Source organism: Schistocerca serialis, chromosome 1 (genome assembly GCF_023864345.2).
Source record: "Schistocerca serialis cubense isolate TAMUIC-IGC-003099 chromosome 1, iqSchSeri2.2, whole genome shotgun sequence".
Lineage (NCBI taxonomy): Eukaryota > Metazoa > Arthropoda > Insecta > Orthoptera > Acrididae > Schistocerca > Schistocerca serialis.
Genome location: NC_064638.1, coordinates 432,422,964 through 432,443,438, shown reverse-complemented (window position 1 = coordinate 432,443,438; position 20,475 = coordinate 432,422,964). Strand labels below are relative to the sequence as shown.

The window sequence follows — 20,475 nt, the reverse complement described above, 5'->3', positions numbered from 1 at the left end:
TGTATAATGTGAACAGTTTACAGAGACTACGCGAATTAAAATCCGAAAAGCTACGCGACTTAAAATCTGAAAAGCTACGTAACTTGAAGTACGAAATGATACAGACAAACAAATTCTCACAGAAACCCGAACGTGTTCTCAAATTCAGTGACGAGAACGTAGATTATGAGCAATTTTTATCCGCAAGAAAATGTAAAGAATTTAATAATGACAGAACACAGGTACACGCTTTGAGCTGTATACGACAATTTGTTTTTATGCTTTCACCGCTATTGCCTATAATGCAGAAATTGGAATTAACATGGATACAACTATTTGCTTTTGAATTTATACCGCTATTGCTTGCAACGCAAAAGCTAAAATTTATTTGCAGTGCGTAAATGACCTCAGGGGATTCATTACGCTTTAATGAATATGTGCCGTAGCGTGCATAGGGCCCCGAGCTGTAGTAGTGCTGTTTCATCTTTAGTTTTCTGCACTGCTGCCTTCTCTTCTACTATCCTTTATATCTATCAAAACTGCTCTTTAACTATTGCTCTATCTAGTATTAAGAATAAGTAATGAAAACCGGATATGACAACTCTTTACCGAATGTGACAATTTTATTAGGCACTCCCGTAATGACAACTACCGCCGTAATATTAATAACAGGTTAAAATCGTAATCATCAGTATGTATAAAATTTTGAGCAATCGGAACCACATTTTTGTAACAATAGATGTTTTTCACTACAATAGCATGAAAGTCAGCCGCTTAGCATACCTAACCAACAATGCAGTCTACAAGGTCAACCAAACTTTAATGTTTCGCCGCGTGCACGTAAAGTCCCAGATCCAACAAATAGTAACGCACGGCAGCAAGGAAATAACTACGTACAGAAAACTCAGTATTTCAATTCCTATCGTACTGCACCGTATAGGAATGACTATTACGACAGACGTAAAAATAAGGAGGACAATTATCAGCGTACATATAATAACAGTCGGTCTCACCAACAGCAAAATCATACGCAAGATCATATTCTCATGAATGAACCCGACAGTAGGTATCATCCAGAGCGTAATACGTCTGGAAGAAGTAATAGAACAGTTCAAATAGTAGAAATGCCACAACACCCAGCTGAAAATAGTAACACATCAGATAGAATCTGACTAGATACTGTACAGATCGCATCTTCCAGTAAAACAAGCACTACCTTAGACACGCAAAATGTTGTTCACGAAAATGTAATTACTTTTGACGATATCAGAGACACTCTTTTGCAGGAAAGATCATTTGTTCAGAAAACCATTTCACATCCTGTTATCGAAATTAAAATTGGTTCATCGAAATTCTCAGCAGTAATTGATTCCGGATCACCTATATCAGTAATAAATGAAGAAACTTTTAACGAGTGTAACAAAGAGAATACCTATCCGACATTACCTTTAGGCAAAACAAAAGTGAAGGGAGCAGTATCGAGTAAAGGAGTAGACGTTAAATTACAGACGCATTTATCATTTTGTATTGGAGGTCATACTTTTCACTCTAATTTTTGGATTGTTCCTTTATTGACAACAGACGTTATTTTAGGTACGAATTTTCTGGTACAACACGACGCAGTTATTGATATTCAGAATTCTTATTTAATGTTAAAGGATGAAAATGTACAACTTGCTTTAGAATTTCAGCACTCACTATCTGCGGAAGAACAAACAATTAATCGCACAGAGGTCATTTCCGCAACACGTAGCATAGACTGTAATCCCACATTGTTCACGGATACGTACGTACACAACTATAATACTCCAGACGAAGCTGACTACGACGTCATACAGATGATTTCCGATAAAGTTAAACAAAGCAGTGCAACTACAGACGACGAACGAACGCAATTACACAAAATTCTTTTACAGCAAGCTCCAGTTTTCGACAACATTCCTGGTACTATGTCCGGCTTTATGTATGAATTTCAAGTGAAACAGCACGACACATTTAAAGCAAAGCATTATCCCCTTCCATATATTCACAGAGAACAAGTTAAAAAAGAATTGCAGGATATGCTTGACCAAGGAATTATAGAACCGGCAGTTAGTCCGTACATAAACCCGCTACATATTGTTAAGAAAAAAGATGACTCACTTCGCCTTGTACTTGATTCACGTCACATTAATGACATTATTATTAATGAAACTGATCGACCACAGACATTAGAGGAACTTCTACAGAAATTTCACGGTACAGCTATTTATTCTACACTAGATTTGAAATCGGGATTTTGGCAAATTCAACTTCATCCGAATTGCAGAAAATACACAGCATTTCTTTGTTTTGGCGACTGTTATCAATTTTGCAAATTACCGTTCGGCTTAACTATTTCTTCTGCAGCTTTTATTCGCGGTTTGAACACAATACTTCCGACAGAACTTAAAGACAGAATTACGACGTACGTAGACGATATTCTTATTGCAGAAGCTAACTGGTCTGAACACAATCTGATTCTTGAACAGCCGTTACAAACTTTTCATGCACAAGGACTTACAGTTAACCTTAGTAAATCGCACTTTGGCAAAACTTCTATAAAATTTCTTGGACACGTAATTTCAGCAGAAGGCATTGCGCCTGATCCGGAAAAACTTCAAGCTCTACGTGATATTACTGTTCCTACAACGAAGAAACAATTACGTAGTTTTTTGGGCTTAATTAACTTTTTTCGTAAATTTATTCATCACTCTGCTTTAGACACATCGAGATTATGCCAATTAACAGGTAATAACAGTATTTGGTTTTGGGATAAGCAAGCACACTCTGAGTTCATGAACCTGAAACATGCTCTGTTGAATGCACCACTTATATCGCACCCAGATCTTACTAGAAATTTTTCCATTGCCACCGACAGTTCCAATACCGCTTTAGGCGTACACATTTTCCAGGAAATAGAAGAAGATGGCTCTACAGTAATTAAAAACATCGCATTTGCAAGCCGCATTTTGTCACCTGCTGAACGAAATTACTCCGTTACAGAATTGGAAACATTATGTGTTGTATGGGCTTTCACGAGATTTAGGCACTTTCTTTATGGCAGACATACCACCGTTTACACAGACCACAGAGCGATACAATTTTTACTTTCGGCTAAATTCACTCACGACAGATTAAGCAGATGGAAACTTTATTTACAAGAATTTAATTTTACAATAGTTCACATTCCCGGCACACAAAATGTTATAGCAGACGCACTATCGCGTTCTCTCGGCAACAATCAGCAAGACGTAGCAACCAACTTCTGCAAAGCAAATTTCAGTGTCATGTATATTCAGCAAGTTGCATTTGAAAACTTTATTTCATCGTCATTACAGGACATAGCACAAGAACAAAATAAAGACAACTTGTGGAAAGAAATTAAACACCTTTGGCAAGATAAGAATAATGTTACGATTAGAAACCATTACACTGTACGCAATGACATTCTGTTTCGCCGCTCTCATCCTGACAGCAACAATTGGTTATTATGCATTCCTGACGAACTGGTTAACAAATTAATCTGGTACACTCATTTAAGTTACGCACATTACGGAGCACGAAAATGTTTTCTTATACTGAGACAGAACTGTTATTTTACCAACATGGAGAAACGTATACGACGAGTTTTAGCGTCTTGTAAAATTTGCCAGAAAGCTAAATCAGACACCACTTCACATATTCCTCCTTTATATCCCATTGTACCTGTTAAATTAGACATATGGCCGCAGTAGACATTTTTGGTCCAATTCCGAGAACTAACAGAGGTTTTTGCTACATCTTTGTCGCTGTTGAGCTCACTTCAAAATTTGTTACTTTCACTCCGTTACGCAAAGCTACTGCTAAAACTGTTTCGAAAGCATTTGTAAAACATTTTCTATTTCATGTAGGGCATGTGATGAAAGTAATTTCTGACAATGGATCACAATTTCGTTGTGCCATATGGACACGCATGTTACGAGCTAGAAACATTTCTCCGATTTATATATCCAAGTACCATGCTTCTTCGAACCCTTGTGAACGGTTAATGAAAGAAATTGGTAAGCTGTGCCGAGTATACTGCCACAAAAGACATATTGATTGGGATACACACATATTCTCATTCCAAGATGTAATTAATTCCATTCCAAATGAATCCACTATGCTAACTCCGTCTGTTATACTGAAAAACGTTGAACCACCAAACAAAATTAAAGAATTAGTAAACTTCACTAAATGTCGTCGACTAAGACACCACGAAATAATTGACATCGCGCTGAACAACATCAAACGTGCCGCAGAGCGCCGGAGAAGACAGCAAAAACAGGTTTGTACACGCCGCGACTTTCACGTTGGACAGAAGATATTAGTGCGTACACACTATTTATCCAGCAAATTAAAAGGTAAGTGCAGCAAATTTGAACTTCTATACGCAGGTCCATATCGGATTCGCAGCATTCCTCATCCCAATGTTGTACACGTCGAAACTTTGAGGACCAGAAAATCGAAAGGCAACCACCATTGGTCAAATATTAAACCCTTTATTGAATGAAGACACTGTATGATTCAACACACTATGATGCCATTTACTAATGCAATTATATTCACATGACTAATTATTGATGATTATCGTATTTTTCTTGGCAAGTGCCCGGCAAGGTAAGGTTAGCAGGTCGCTTTTCTTGTCGTTACACATCAGACCGTGCATATTTTTCCAGATGAACTTACGTATTTTATGAATAATTATGCAATTCTATGTAATGACGTATCAATTTTATCAAATTCTCTCTCCATTAAAGTCTTTAATTCTCGCCTCTATTAACTACACTACATACAAGCTGAACACAACGAACGTCACATTTTGTCTTTTTATATATGATTGCATTCCAGTTTTGTTTGTATGCACTGTGAAATGGTTAAGATATAACACACACCAGTTGACTTTGACATTTTTGTTGCCCTATGATATCTCAACATCGTGACTGTTTTACATTTTTCTTTTGCTGCTGCATTGTGATATCCTCATTTGCAGCAATAGGTCAAAAGCAAATAGTGTTATGCCTCAGCAATTAATTATCGATCCCAACGCAATGCATTGCTAACAAAAAAAAAAAAAAGTATTACCAGTCCCACATAATGTCACTAGTTTATGATAATTCTGAATAATACTGATTAGCTCTGAATAGTATGTCACTTGAGTAATGACTTCTTAATGAGACAAAAACATATATATATATATATATAAAATAATGCTTTGTAACTGGCTAATAACTGCCACTGTTTATTGTAATGAGACTACTTATAATGCCCGTGATTATTAATGCTATGACTGTAATTAACTGATTTTAATAAGGACTTCTTAATGATCTGAATAATACTGAATGATGAACAATGTTTTATTCTATTCAATACTTGCTGGCCACTGAGTGCCAATAATTAATGTCACTAAATGAATTACGTTATTAATTATGCCATTAATTAGCTCCTGTTTTCAATGATGATTTTTCATGTTCTATTACTGGCCACTGAGTGCCAATAATTAATGTCACTAAATGAATTACGTTATTAATTATGCCATTAATCAGCTCCTGTTTTCAATGATGATTTTTCATGTTCTATTACTGGCCACTGAGTGCCAATAATTAATGTCACTAAATGAATTACGTTATTAATTATGCCATTAATTAGCTCCTGTTTTCAATGATGATTTTTCATGTTCTATTACTGGCCACTGAGTGCCAATAATTAATGTCACTAAATGAATTACATTATTAGTTATGCCATTAATTAGCTCCTGTTTTCAATGATGATTTTTCATGTTCTATTACTGGCCACTGAGTGCCAATAATTAATGTCACTAAATGAATTACGTTATTAGTTATGCCATTAATTAGCTCCTGTTTTCAATGATGATTTTTCATGTTCTATTACTGGCCACTGAGTGCCAATAATTAATGTCACTAAATGAATTATGTTATTAGTTATGCCATTAATTAGCTCTTGTTTTCAATGTTGACTTTTCATGTTTTGGCAAATGGCCAATGAGTGCCAATAATTTGTATCACTCAATGTATTATGCTAATGCTAGGCCAATAATTGACTCACCTTTTCAATTAAGACTTCTGATGAACATTATTCTGTCATACTAAATATGATTTGTAACTGGCCAAGGACTGCCAGTGTTTATTGTAATACGATTACCCATGATGCCAATAATTTAATTTTATGAACATTATTCTGTAATACTAAATACATGGTACAGAAATGTTCAATAACTAGGCTATGAACGCCGCAAACTACTACTGTAATTCTCAATATTATGTGACTTAATGTCCTTCACCTTATGAGCTAACCACCCTGAATTACTGCAATGTCGATTTGTCCTGTCCATCCTCATGATCATGGAGCACTATATTTGGTTTTTGCACTAATTCTACGTTGGTGTGCCTTGTAAGAGCGTGGTGTTGACACGACATGCTGTCCACCACCGTGAGCGATGAAGACGTTATTATGGTCCCACTGTTTGGTGTACCTAGTGCACTGCCAAAATGAAAACATGGAACATTACTACGACAGTTCAGTGTCTTGGGTACGCTGATAAATTCTGATGGGAAAAGAACTTTAAATTGTGTCACTTGGTGTTGTACTTCTGTGGAAAAATATGGACTTTCAGAACAGCTGTGTGCAATCGAAAGTGCTACAACCATGATGCAATCCTTCCTTTCCTATCCTAATTCTTGTCACATAGTGAAGATCATTTTTTGCTAACATCATTTATGTTCATGGGTTATACATTTTTTTTCGATTCGCTGAACTCCAGTGCGAGTACACTTATGGCACTTGTCGACATGATTTTTGCCATTATGTTTATTTGTTGTGAAAATGCTAAAGACATTTTATTCGATTTGTTCTGAAGTACAGTATATGTGCACTCTTGTCTTTTATATTGTATATACATTTTTATTTTGATGATATGTTCTGCACTACAGTGCATGTGCACTTATGTGTTAATATGTTTTCTACTGAACTTCAGTGCTTGTGCATTTTTCTCATTTTTCAATATGATTTGTACTCATTCTGTATACCTTTTATGATTTCCTGATGTGTTCATTACTTCAGTGCATATGCACTTATGTCATTTGTTACTCATTGTATATACATTTCGTCATTTGCTGATATGTCCTCAACTGCAGTGCATGTGCACTCATGTCACTTGTCAACATGATTTTCTGCCATTCTGTTTATTTGTTCTGAAAATGCTACAGAATTTTTTCAGTGCGTATGCACTCTGTTATCTGTCAAATAATTTGTATATACATTTTTCTGATTTGCTACTATGTTTTGTACTCACATTTTGTCTTAGTCTGATATATTTTGTACTTGGTGCGTGTGCACCACATTTAATTTATGTACTACATTTGAATATTCTGTAAATTGTAAAAATTTCTTGCGATGGCAAGTCCAAATGACTCACCATCGCTGCCAAATTTTTGCCCCCCCAGTGGAGGGTTATGAAACACGTGCGTAACGTAGCAGCGGTGGTGAGGCATGATAAAATCTTTGACCAGAGAGCCTTTTATCGTGGTTAGTCTGCGCTTGACCGCGCGAGTGTTACGTCCAGTAGTCGGTCAGTAGTCGTCGTGCAGTGTACTCTGTCGGTAGCAGTAGCTCAGTTCAGTTGCGTCTAGTAGTCGGTCGGTAGTAGTGCAGTACAGTTGCGAGCAGTCTGTCAGTGGGCAGTCTGTGAGCAGTGCAGTATGTCGGTAGTAGCAGTCGAGTGCAGTTGTGTGTGTGGAGTCGGCGGGCGTCGACACGCCATTCTGGTCAAGATACAGGACGAGGTATATTATTTTTAAATGCGCTCAGCTAATAATGTAAATTAACTGTAACGAATCTGTGCAATAATCGCCCCAATAATAATTTTGATTTCAAAGCAATTTTTTACAAAAAAAAACATTTAATTGAACCAATGATTTCCTTCCATTTCCCTTAAAGTAAAGTTTCAGTTAAATTTCAAAAAAAAAAAATATTATTTGCAATGCATTTCCTCCAAGCCGTGGCCAACAATAAGAGCAGAAATTTGACATGCAGTTTCAATGAGGTAAGAAATTAATTATGATTTTTTGCACAGGGCCAAAGACCGATATTTTGGTTTAATTGAATTTACATTGTCACTGAAGTCTCATTAGCACTGAATTCTTTTTCATTATTTTCGTGGCAGCTTATACTTTGAGTCAGATTGCGATTCTTATTTTTTTATTGTCATTAAATTCAATTGCTAGGGAGGTTACGCTTGGCTCCCATTTCTATTAAATATTGTCCTTTTTAAAATTTCTGTGGCGAGGTTACACGTAGCTCAATGACCATTAACATTCATAAATAATATTGTCATAAAAATTCTCCGGAAAGGTTACAGTATGTACTTCTCTTCGAATTAATTTCAGCAAACGTAGCTCGGTATAGTTCGAAACAATTTGTCCTGTTTCATATCTGCAGCCCTTCTCTTCGTTAGCTCCTGTCACTTCGATCCGAGTAACTGAACGCTAAATACACTTAGGCACATTTAATTTATATTTCGCTAAACAAATTGCCAAGAGAAATTAAATGATTCATCAGATAAAGCAGTTCGCCTTCCACGCAGACAGCCGCTGGACTGGCTCCTCTCAAGTATTCTGACCACCGTCAATATGGTGGCCGAGATAACGTCGATTGCCGCTAGGAGCGCTGTAATTCGTATCTCACAAGGGACCTCCCCATCGCACTCCCCCCTCAGATTTAGTTATAAGCTGGCACAGTGGATAGGCCTTGAAAAACTGAACACAGATCAATCGAGAAAACAGGAAGAAGTTGTGTGGAACTATGAAAAAAATAAGCAAAATATACAAACTGAGTAGTCCGTGCGCAAGATATGCAACATCAAGGATAGTGTGAGCTTAGGAGCGCCGTGGTCCCGTGGTTAGCAGCCTTCCTTCGAGTGAAAAGTTTAATTTTTTATTTTTAGACGATTATTATCTGTCCATCCGTCCGTCCGATGCGAGGTAACTGCGCCGTAGTATGGGGACGCTACACCAAACAAACATCGAAACACACGACGTCAGTCGACTACAGCGCACAGAAGAGAGAATATTCCTGCTAACGAGGCTACCTGGCTGGCAGTTCACTGTTCGCTACTTTGGACGAAAAAAATGGCTCTGAGCACTATGGGACTTAACAACTATGGTCATCAGTCCCCTAGAACTTAGAACTAGTTAAACCTAACTAACCTAAGGACATCACACAACACCCAGTCATCACGAGGAAGAGAAAATCCCTGACCCCGCCGGGAATCGAACCTGGGAACCCGGGCGCGGGAAGCGAGAACGCTACAGCAAGACTACGAGCTGCGGACTACTTTGGACGAGAGTGCATTAAATACGTGAGATGTATTCCGTGGGCGATATGAATCCGGCAAATATAGCTCGCGACTTCAATAACAATCGCACGGTTTTGCGGTGCGGTCGCAAAACACAGACACTAAACTTATTACACTGAACAGAGACGTCAGTGAATGAACGGATGGATCATAACTTTGCGGAAATAAATAAAATAAACTTTTCACTCGAGGGAAGATTTGCAAAGACCTCTCGTTTCGCAGCTGCTCACGCTAACCACTGGACCACGGCGCTCACATTATCCTTGATGTTGCCTATCTTGCGCATGGACTACTCAGTTTGTATATTTTGCTTATTTTTTTATAGTTCCACACAACTTCTTCCTGTTTTTTCGATTGATCCGTGTTCAGTTTTTCAAGGCCTATCCACTGTGCCAACTTGTAACTAAATCTGAGGCGGGTGCGATGGAGAGGTTCCCTTGTCAGCCACTCTATGAAATTTAAACTCGTTGGTGTAGACCAGGGGTCTCCAAACTACTGCCCGCGGGCTGAAACCGGCCCACGAGGGCCGGCAAACCGGCCCGCGTTAGCTGGCCGGACATCCCTGGTATCCGGCCCGCCAAATATTTGAGGTGGTAACTATACTGCCAACAACTGAGTTTCGAGGCCTATCGCGACCAATACACCGCGACATTGGCTCTGCTACTCGCTACAAGACTACATAACTAAACTTATTGTTGCGCCACTTTAAATAACAATGCGTTGACATACTCCACCTCGGTTACGTCTTGCAGTAATAGTGTTGCTAACAATGATTTTGAGATTTCGTTAACATTGCAGGACGCTTTCGTGAAGAATGTGCAGTGACATACATTTTTTTCGGTGAAATTCGCCAAATAAAATACGATAGAATTTCGGTCAGGTACGTCCACCAATCAAAATTATGTAATTAAATAAAAACTGTAGTTCGTTTCAGTGCTAGCTATTCCCATAACCTTAGATTTTTGCGATTTCATCTTTCCTTTAGCCTTACATTACGATGATTATGGAGTGCTAGGGTGCTTTAATCTTGGCCCTTATGACTTCGTGGAGGAGTCAATGTGGCCCGCGGACTAAAAAGTTTGGAGACCCCTGGTGTAGACACATCTTTACTCGACGATGGCGGCGCCAGCCGTTACCTTGACGACCAGTGTGAACCAGCCTTTAATCGGAATGTACTGTACGGGAGAGAAGTGAAGGCGCACCTGTGGCAGCATGTAGTTGACGACGTTGGCGAGGCGCGACGAGAGCGTGAGGTCCGTGTAGACGAGTCCGGAGCTGGCGAAGAGCACGGCACCGCCGATGGCGTCGTCGGGCAGATAGATGCCACGGCGGAGACTCAGCTGGACGTCGGCTCCCGTGGCGGCGCGGTACTGGCCGCGCACGCGGCCCAGCGCGCCCACCACCAGCTGCGTGTCGCGCCGGCGCGCCACCACCACCACGCTGGGCTCCAGCAGCTGCGCAATGCCTCCTTACTGCCGGCTCCCGTCTGCTTCCGCTGCTACAGGGTGAGTCTTATTCTTCGACCATAAATATAATACAGTAGAACCCCTCTAATCCGTCACCTTCGGGACCGGGACCATGGTCGGAACAAAAAAAGGTCGGATTATCCGAAAAATCTAATATTTATTGCACAAAACATAAAAAGACATTTAGTACAAAAAATTAAACGATTTAAGAACTAAAAGACGTTCCTTTGCAATTTTCTAGAGCGTTCTCCTTCGTCCAGCCTTTGTAGCACTGCTAATTTTTCGTTTAGTGAAAGAGCTGCGTGTTTTACGTTTGAATCCAGACATGTTGAAAAACAGACAACTGTACATACAATGAATCTACAATAATAAGTATTGTAGAGAACAGGGAACAAAGCAAACAACGACGTTTTTTAATCCCAACAAAGGATAAAACTGCACAATAACGTACAGTATAACAATATGCACAGCGACAGACACCGCAACAATGGCCCGACAGGCGTCCAGTCAGTGACAAGTCGGCACAGGCTCGCGAGCCTGAGCATGGTCGGACTAACCGGAGTGACAGACCATCCAAGGTCGGATTAGAGGGGTTCTACTATAGACTGGCCCTGACGTCATTTTCGTGGCTCCAACATCTCTGGGCCGAAGTCATGTAAATGTTGGCAAATCATGATTGTTTCCTGTTGCGCTTATGGCTGTACCCAGCGTTTTGTCGGGGGAAATGGCATTACACATCACATGTAAATGTTTATATGATAGTGCAGATGCGTTTATTGAAATCTGTTGAAGTGACTTTTACATGTACATCCATACTCCTCAAGCCACCTGACGGTGTGTGGCGGAGGGTACTTTGAGTACCTCTGTCGGTTCTCCCTTCTATACCAGTCTCGTATTGTTCGTGGAAAGAAGGATTGTCGGTATGCTTCTGTGTGGACTCTAATCTCTCTGATTTTATCCTCATGGTCTCTTCGCGAGATATACGTAGGAAGGTATGTTCTCGAAACTTTAACAAAAGCCCGTACCGAGCTACTGAGCGTCTCTCCTGCAGAGTCTTCCACTGGGTTTATCTACCATCTCCGTAACGCTTTCGCGATTACTGAATGATCCTGTAACGAAGCGCGCTGCTCTCCGTTGGATCTTCTCTATCTCTTCTATCAACCCTATCTGGTACGGATCCCACACTGCTGAGCAGTATTCAAGCAGTGGGCGAAAAAGCGTACTGAACCTACTTCCTTTGTTTTCGGATTGCATTTCCTTAGGATTCTTCCAATGAATCTCAGTCTGGCATCTGCTTTACCGACGATCAACTTTATATGATCATTCCATTTTACATCACTCCTAATGCGTACTCCCAGATAATTTATGAAATTAACTGCTTCCAGTTGCTGACCTGCTATTTTGTAGCTAAATGGTAAGGGATCTTTCTTTCTATGTATTCGCAGCACATTACATTTGTCTACATTGAGATTCAATTGCCATTCCCTGCACCATGCGTCAATTCGCTGCAGATCCTCCTGCGTTTCAGTACAATTTTCCATTATTACAACCTCTCGATATACCACAGCATCATCCGCAAAAATTCTCAGTGAACTTCCGATGTCATCCACAAGGTCATTTATGTATATCGTGAATAGCAACGGTCCTACGACACTCCCCTGCGGCACACCAGAAATCACTCTTACTTCGGAAGACTTCTCTCCATTGAGAATGACATGCTACGTTCTGTTATCTAGGAACTCTTCAATCTTATATGTTTTTTACACTTGAAATAGAGTATCACGTAAATTAAAGTTCTGAAAGTGATGCCTGTAAAATCAGACTCATATTACATTTTGAAAAATATCTGTGATAATTCGGTTACAGAAGTAAGTATAACTGTTTCTCGTTCCTACTCATAGATTCCCCAAGGATGAAAACCGGAGGCAGCTTTGGATACAAGCCCTGAAACGGAACAACTTAAGCCATCTGCACATACGCGCCTTTGTTCGAAGCACTTCGAGGAGAAGTGTTTTGATAGGTTCGTTATTACTTACAATGTATATTTATAATTTATATTTACAGTGCCTGTCAATTTTAATCCTGATGTTTTTATAGGACTAAGACTGGAGGGAATTGGCTAAGTAGTGATGCTATCCCGACACTTTTTGATTTTCCGGGGCATATGAAATCGAAGAGGCCTAAGCTCCGTAAATCACACACTTGAAGGCGTTCGTTAGATGATGCCTCGTCTTCTGAAATCTGTGCTTCCAATGCCTGTAAGTCTGAATGTTGTTAGAATGTGTGTGATAACTGCGAGTTAGTAAAATATTGTATTAGAATAGAACTGTAGCACGTTACGTTTTATTTTAAACTGATAGTTTAAACTTTTGTAAAAATTGTGGGAACTGAATCTTTGAAGTGCACCTAAAATTGATACTCTAAAATGGACGTGCTCCTAAAGTCGACAATTTTGGCACCTATAATTGACATAATTCCCATATCCCATTTTCTTTTATAAGTTACTAGAGCTCAAAACGCGGCGAATCCAATGTTTAAAGTTTTGACACGAGCCCACTCTTACTGTTTAAAAGAATTTTAACGACATTTTACTTTAATTGATAGTTTATAATAATTTCGTCCCGCTGCCCACCAAAGTGGCGTTCGATGTATTTGTTAGGTTATACAAATGGTACTGTGAACAAATCCAGGTCAAATGTAGTTCTGGCATAATTTTTCGCAAATAAAAAAGTAATTTTTGTTGGAAGCGGTTGGCAGTCAATTGAGAAATGTGGGGAAAATACGATACAAACATAGGATGGCAGACTGCTGATTTGAAATCCCGCCACGTTTTGCCAACAGTCATGTGGTTTAAGTTGGAGCCACACCAGCCCTATAGCTTCTGCACAGCAAGGCCAGTCTACTAGATCTATGGTCGAAGGTCTTATTGCACACCGGTGCCGTCACGCGTGAAGTCATTATGACGTGAACACGCTGTATCGAAGACGACAAAGGGCGCTTATCGACTTTCGTGATCGTTTGAGAGGCTAACCTGAGGCAGCCTTTTTACAAACAAATTAAAGGAACAGTTTATTTCTTCAGATGGTACACTCAATGCAATTTTGGAAGCTATTTATGATTTTATTTTATTTTTGGAAAAAACGAGTTCCCAATGTGCTTTTTAAATGATACATTTCAAAAGTCAGTGATCACGTCATAGTGGTTCAGTCACTTAAACAGAGTGATATAAAACTTTAATGTCATGTGACTAGGGCTTCCCGTCGCGTAGACCGTTCGCCGGGTGCAAGTGTTTCGATTTGACGCCACTTCAGAGTGACTTGCGCGTCGATGAGGATGAAATGATGATGATTAGGACAACACAACACCCAGTCCCCGAGCGCAAAAAATCTCCGACCTAGCTGGGAACCGAACCCGGGCCCTTAGGACTGACATTCCGACGCACTGACCATATTTTTTTAACCGTTTTGTTCGTTGTTGCCGGCCGCGGTGGTCTAGCGGTTCTAGGCGCTCAGTCCGGAACCGTGCGACTGCTACAGTCGCAGGTTCGAATCCTGCCTCGGGCATGGATGTGTGTCATGTCCTTAGGTTAGTTAGGTTTAAGTAGTTCTAAGTTCTAGGGGACTGATGACCACAGATGTTAAGTCCCATAGTGCTCAGAGCCATTTGAACCATTTTTTTGTTCGTTGTTGATCGTTGTGGTTGGTCGTTGCGGACGTCACATGACATCCGTTCAAGTTCGTTGTTGATCGTTTCACTCAGTTTTTTTATTACAGAGGCCAACCAGCGCTCTGACCGAACACGCTTTTTTTTCTTTTTTTTATCGCTTTAGTTCGTTGCATCTGCTCGGGGCGGACGTCGTAAGACATCCATTTAAGTTCGTTGTTGATCTGTTAACTCATTTTTTTTTATTACAGAGGGCACATTACCCTCTGACCGAACACGCTGAGCTACCGTGCCGGCTTACGCTCAGCTACCGTGCCGTCCCCACTCAGCTACCGGGGCGGGCAATACAGTAATATGATCTCAGGGATCCTGTTTTAGGAACTATTAAGACTCTACATACTTTTATAATGCCAAAATTGTCACGAAGTAGCAGCGCGATGCGGAGTCCATGTTTAACTCGACGCAAGTAAGGAATTATCTTCAGAACTGATTCAGTTATTATAGTTAAAGAATGAAATGTCTAACGCCAAAGCGTACCTTCCCTATTGTCAGCCTATTACAAATATCATTGAAGAACTGCACGAGTGTGTCTGAACTTGTTCTAGAACCGTTAGTTTATTAATAAGGATTATTGAATCTGACCTCCAAAGACACATTCGAGTACTTTCAACACATTTTAAAATTTGCAGGAGTACTTTCACTGCAGCTTCCGAATGATAATGAATACTGAATTAAACTATTCTATTTTCGAGCAGAACGGGATGAAGATATTAAACTACCTGAAAAAATAGTCCATGGGGTGCTAAGCCTCCTACATCTATGTTTCATGTGTTAGAGCAGATTACTTTTCTTACAGACATTGTCATTAGTCATGCCACAAGCTTTTAGGATTTTGATGAGTATTGTCAACAAAACTACACGTTTTACTGATATTAAATGTGTAACTGGTCGACAATTTGGAGGATATGCTTTGACGTTAGATATTTCTGTCTTTAATTTTAACAACTGAATAATTTCGGGAGGTAATTCCCTACTTGCGTCGAATTTAACATGGACTCCGTACCACACTGCTACTTGGTGGTAATTTTCGCATTTACCGAAAATCAGATTCTCAGTAGTTTCGAACACAAGGTGTCTGTCACCGTATAACTGCATTTAATTCCATTTCTCTCTCTCTCTCTCTCCCTCTCTCTCTCTCTCTCTCTCTCTCTCTCTCTGTCTCTTTCTTTCTTTCTTTCTCTTTTCTGTAGCAAAATGATAAAACAGAAAATTGCACTATTGCACAACAGAGTTTAACGATGTGACACAAAGTACCGTTATTGTTTTGATAGTGATCATGTTAATTTCTATAACAACAATACACTACATCTTACAACTGTGTTTAATAACATTTTTCTTCTTTCACCACTCACAACAAATACCTCACTGACATGGATCACTTGCACAAATGCCAGCTTGAAGAATACACAGAGCTGCAGTTACAGTCCAAATGAATCTGCGTAACTTCCTCAGGTTTCCTCTGGTTTCTGTAGCAGCTCTGCATGCTTCTGCAAATGGCTGACAAGTGCTCTTTATGGTGTGTGACGTTACTCAAGACTTGGCTTGCAGTGGAATTCAATGTCGTAACAAGGCCAGCTCGAGCCGTTGTCAACTTTGGCAAGTTATTGTACACAAGAATTCCATTCCTACGGAGAAGGCTGTCTTCAGCAATGCAAATCGTCAGGATCAGCTGAGGGATACGTTTTGAAATTTTGAAAAGCTGTGCCAGCTGCTGCTCTGGTCTGAATACTACTGCTGTTGTTGACCCAAATAGGAGCAACACTGCAGTATATCCTACATTTCCAAAGCATACTTGATTACATTTAGTGCTTGCTGTTTTATAGCCACTTTGCGTTTATGGAACATGACTCTCGCACTGAACTCGTCTTCACCATTTATTGGGTTGGCGTGAAAAAACGCAGCCATTTCTGTCTGGTCAAACCAACGCAAGCATTCTTTTGCCTTTATCAGCTCATATGGACTTTCTTCCTCGATTTTCTTGGATTTCAGTTCATTCAGTTTTCTGCAAGTTACTTCAGTACCTAAGTCGAAACAAGGCCCCGGGAGTAGACAACATTCCATTAGAACTACTGACAGCCTTGGGAGAACCAGTCCTGACAAAGCTCTACTATCTGGTGAGCAAGATGTATGAGACAGGTGAAATTCCCTCAGACTTCAAGAAGAATATAATAATTCCAATCCCAAAGAAAGCAGGTGTTGACAGATGTGAAAATTACCGAACTATCAGTTTAATAAGTCACAGCTGCAAAATACTAACGCGAATTCTCTACAGACGAATGGAAAAACTGGTAGAAGCCGACCTCGGGGAAGATCAGTTTGGATTCCGTAGAAATGTTGGAACACGTGAGGCAATACTGACCCTACGACTTATCTTAGAAGAAAGATTAAGAAAAGGCAAACCTACTTTTCTAGCATTTGTAGACTTAGAGAAAGCTTTTGACAATGTTGACTGGAATACTCTCTTTCAAATTCTGAAGGTGGCAGGGGTAAAATACAGGGAGCGAAATGCTATTTACAATTTGTACAGAAACCAGATGGCAGTTATAAGAGTCGAGGGACATGAAAGGGAAGCAGTGGTTGGGAAGGGAGTGAGACAGGGTTGTAGCCTCTCCCCGATGTTATTCAATCTGTATATTGAGCAAGCAGTAAAGGAAACAAAAGAAAATTTCGGAGTAGGTATTAAAATCCATAGAGACGAAATAAAAACTTTGAGGTTCGCCAATGACATTGTAATTCTGTCAGAGACAGCAAAGGACTTGGAACAGCAGTTGAACGGAATGGACAGTGTCTTGAAAGGAGGATATAAGATGAACATCAACAAAAGCAAAACGAGGATAATGGAATGTAGTCGAATTAAATCAGGTAATGCTGAGGGAATCAGATTAAGAAATGAGACACTTAAAGTAGTAAATGAGTTTTGCTATTAGGAGAGGAAAATAACTGATGATGGTCGAAGTAGAGAGGATATAAAACGTAGACTGGCAATGGCAAGGAAATCGTTTCTGAAGAAGAGAAATTTGTTAATATCGAGTATAGATTTAAATGTCAGGAAGTCGTTTCTGAAAGTATTTGTATGGAGTGTAGCTATGTATGGAAGTGAAATATGGACGATAAATAGTTTGGACAAGAAGAGAATAGAAGCTTTCGAAATGTGGTGCTACAGAAGAATGCTGAAGATTAGATGTGTAGATCACATAACTAATGAGGAGGTATTAAATAGAATTGGGGAGAAGAGGAGTTTGTGGCACAACTTGACTAGAAGAAAGGATCAGTTGGTAGGGCATATTCTGAGGCATCAATGGATCACCAATTTAGTATTTGAGGGCAGCGTGGAGGGTAAAAATCGTAGAGGGAGACCAAGAGATGAATACACTAAGCAGATTCAGAAGGATGTAGGGTGCAGTAGGTACTGGGAGATGAAGAAGCTTGCACAGGATAGAGTAGCATGGAGAGTTGCATCAAACCAGTCTCAGGACTGAAGACCACAACAACAACAATAACTTCAGCGCTGAGTTCATAATTAAATTTTGGGTATCGCGGTTCACAACCGCTAAGACCTTTGCTTTCTGATAATGTGACTTAGCAGGCCTCTGGAAATTTCCTCTGTGATACCTCACAAATTCTAAGCGAAGGATATTCTTTATGTTTAGTAAGCCTTTGTGGCAGAAAGTTTCTATTATGGTCCACTGAATCACACAATGAAATGACAGTACATGTTTCATGCGAGTAAATAGTAAACATTCCCACAGGTGGTGCTCCAACAACTACATAAACAATAACAAAACTGCATCATTCGTTTCACGAACTTCGGTCTGGCCAATTGACTGCAGCACTGTGAATTGGTGCTTCAATTTCTACATTTACAGTTACAAAGCACATTGAGAGCTCACTATTTTTCCAAAAGCTGGCAAACAAAATAAAGACACCAACAGCTTCCAAAATTGCTGTGAATATGCCAATAGAAAATACAATGAACTGCTCTTTTAAGTCGTCTGCAAAAATCGGTTCCGCAGCTTAGCCTCCGTAATAATCACAAAAGTCAATACGTGGCCCCTGTCGTGTGTGATACAGCGTGCACACGTCACAATGACTACACGCGTGCAGCAAGACTCAGGCCCACCCCCCGGTGCTACGCGCTGCCTCTCGGCAAGTGACGCACCCTCAGCAGCCCCTGCAGCAGCAGGCGGCGCAGCAGGTCGCCGTACAGGTTCTCGCAGCGCACGGCGCGCCTCAGCAGCCGCTGGGGCTCCTCCAGCAGCTGCTGCACGATCTGGTGGCGCGCGCGCAGCAGCGACAGCCGGCCCTGGTTCAGCCACACCTGCTCGTCGCTGCAACACGCACATCCCTCACTCACTACTCCTGTTAGTAAAAATGGCGCGTGACGAGGGCCTCCCGTCGCGTAGACCGCTCGCCTGGTGCTAGTCTTTCGATCTGACGCCACTTCGGCGACTTGCGCGTCGATGGGGATAAAATGATGATGATTAGGACAAACACAACACCCAGCCCCTGAGAGGGGAAAATCTCCGACACAGCCGGGAATCGAACCCGGGCCTTTAGGATTGAAAGTCTCTCGCGCTGACCACTCAGCTACCGCTAGTAAACGCTGCAGCGATCAACTTTTCACCGCAAATAACGCTTTGACACTAGAACGTCCAGCCGAGGCCAACAAATCGTCCGTACCTCAATCGGTAGTAAAACCGGAACGCTTATAAGAACACTTTTTTTTTGTTCATCCATCTGTCTGTCTGACACATAAACCCTTTTTTCTCAGGAACGGGTAGAGGTATGAAGTTGAAATTTATGTCAGGTACTAAGTCCTATAATCTCTTGGCGGTGTACAAATTTTAGGCTTTTAGGTCAATGGAAATTAACTCTCAAAAACTTCATGTTAGTCAAAAATTTCACATTGATCTAGAGTCGTGAAATTTGACAAGAAGCAAGCTTTCACAGTACAAATAAAACAAAAAGTCGGGACAGTCTTAATTTGTAATTTTTGACATGGTCTTCAGTCCAAAACTGGTCTGATGCAGCCCCAAATGCTACTCTATTCTGTGCAAGGTTCTTCACCTCCAGGTAACTACTGCAACCTACATCCTTCCGAAACTGCTTAAAGTATTCATCTCTTGGTCTCCCTCTACGATTTTTACCCCACACACTTCCCCCCAATACTAAACTGGTGATCCCCTGATGCCTCAGAATGTGTCCTACCAACCGATCCCTTCTTCTAGTCAGGTTGTGAAACAAATTTCTCTTCTCCACAATTCTATTCAGTACCTACTCATTAGTTGCGTGGTCTACCAATCTAATCTTCAGCATTCTTCTGTGGCACCACGTTTCAAAAGCTCATATTCTCCTCTCGTCTGGACTGTTTATCGCCTTTGTTTCACTTCCATACATTGCTAAGCTCCTGACAAATAGTTTCAGAAAAGACTTCCTAGCACTTAAATCTAAGTATTGGGGCAAAGCTTTACCACCCCTCTCTCCACTGTTGCCAATGTATCCAAATTGGCAGTGATAACATCATCAGAGATGGCAGCGTGTGGACTTGGCAACAGCGCATGACATCATCCGAGATGGCGACCACGACGTCAGCTGATGACACGAGTACCATTATCCGAGATGGTGGCTATTGGCGGGAAATTGACACGTCCCCCCCTACCATGACCCCCTGGCAGGAAGTTCAAATTCCATCAGGATAATGCAGCCTCTGCTAACCTAAGAAAGATGGTGGGAAGATAGGTCAATTGGGGTACATCCACTAACCTAAGTCACCCAACCGCCACCTCTTCTTAGGGATTGGTGGGAAATATGAGTTTTGGTGGTAAAGAAAGGCCACTTGAGCTATCTCTACTAACCTAAGAAAATGGTGGGAAAGAAAGGGCAGTTGGGCTATCT

The 20,475-nt window shown here is 40.6% G+C and overlaps 1 protein-coding gene across 1 annotated transcript in view; it reads right to left on the bottom strand.

Annotated features, from left to right (window-relative positions):
* The window catches only part of LOC126481481 (V-type proton ATPase subunit E 1-like), a 106,362-nt gene that overhangs the window by 37,113 nt on the left and 48,774 nt on the right, over nucleotides 1-20,475 (bottom strand). Inside the window, exons 2-3 of the mRNA XM_050105300.1 lie at nucleotides 18,740-18,908; nucleotides 10,594-10,845 (exon numbers count right to left, since the gene is read on the bottom strand). Of these exons, the coding sequence (XP_049961257.1) occupies nucleotides 10,594-10,845; nucleotides 18,740-18,908 (421 nt within the window). The remainder of the gene's footprint in view (nucleotides 1-10,593; nucleotides 10,846-18,739; nucleotides 18,909-20,475) is intronic.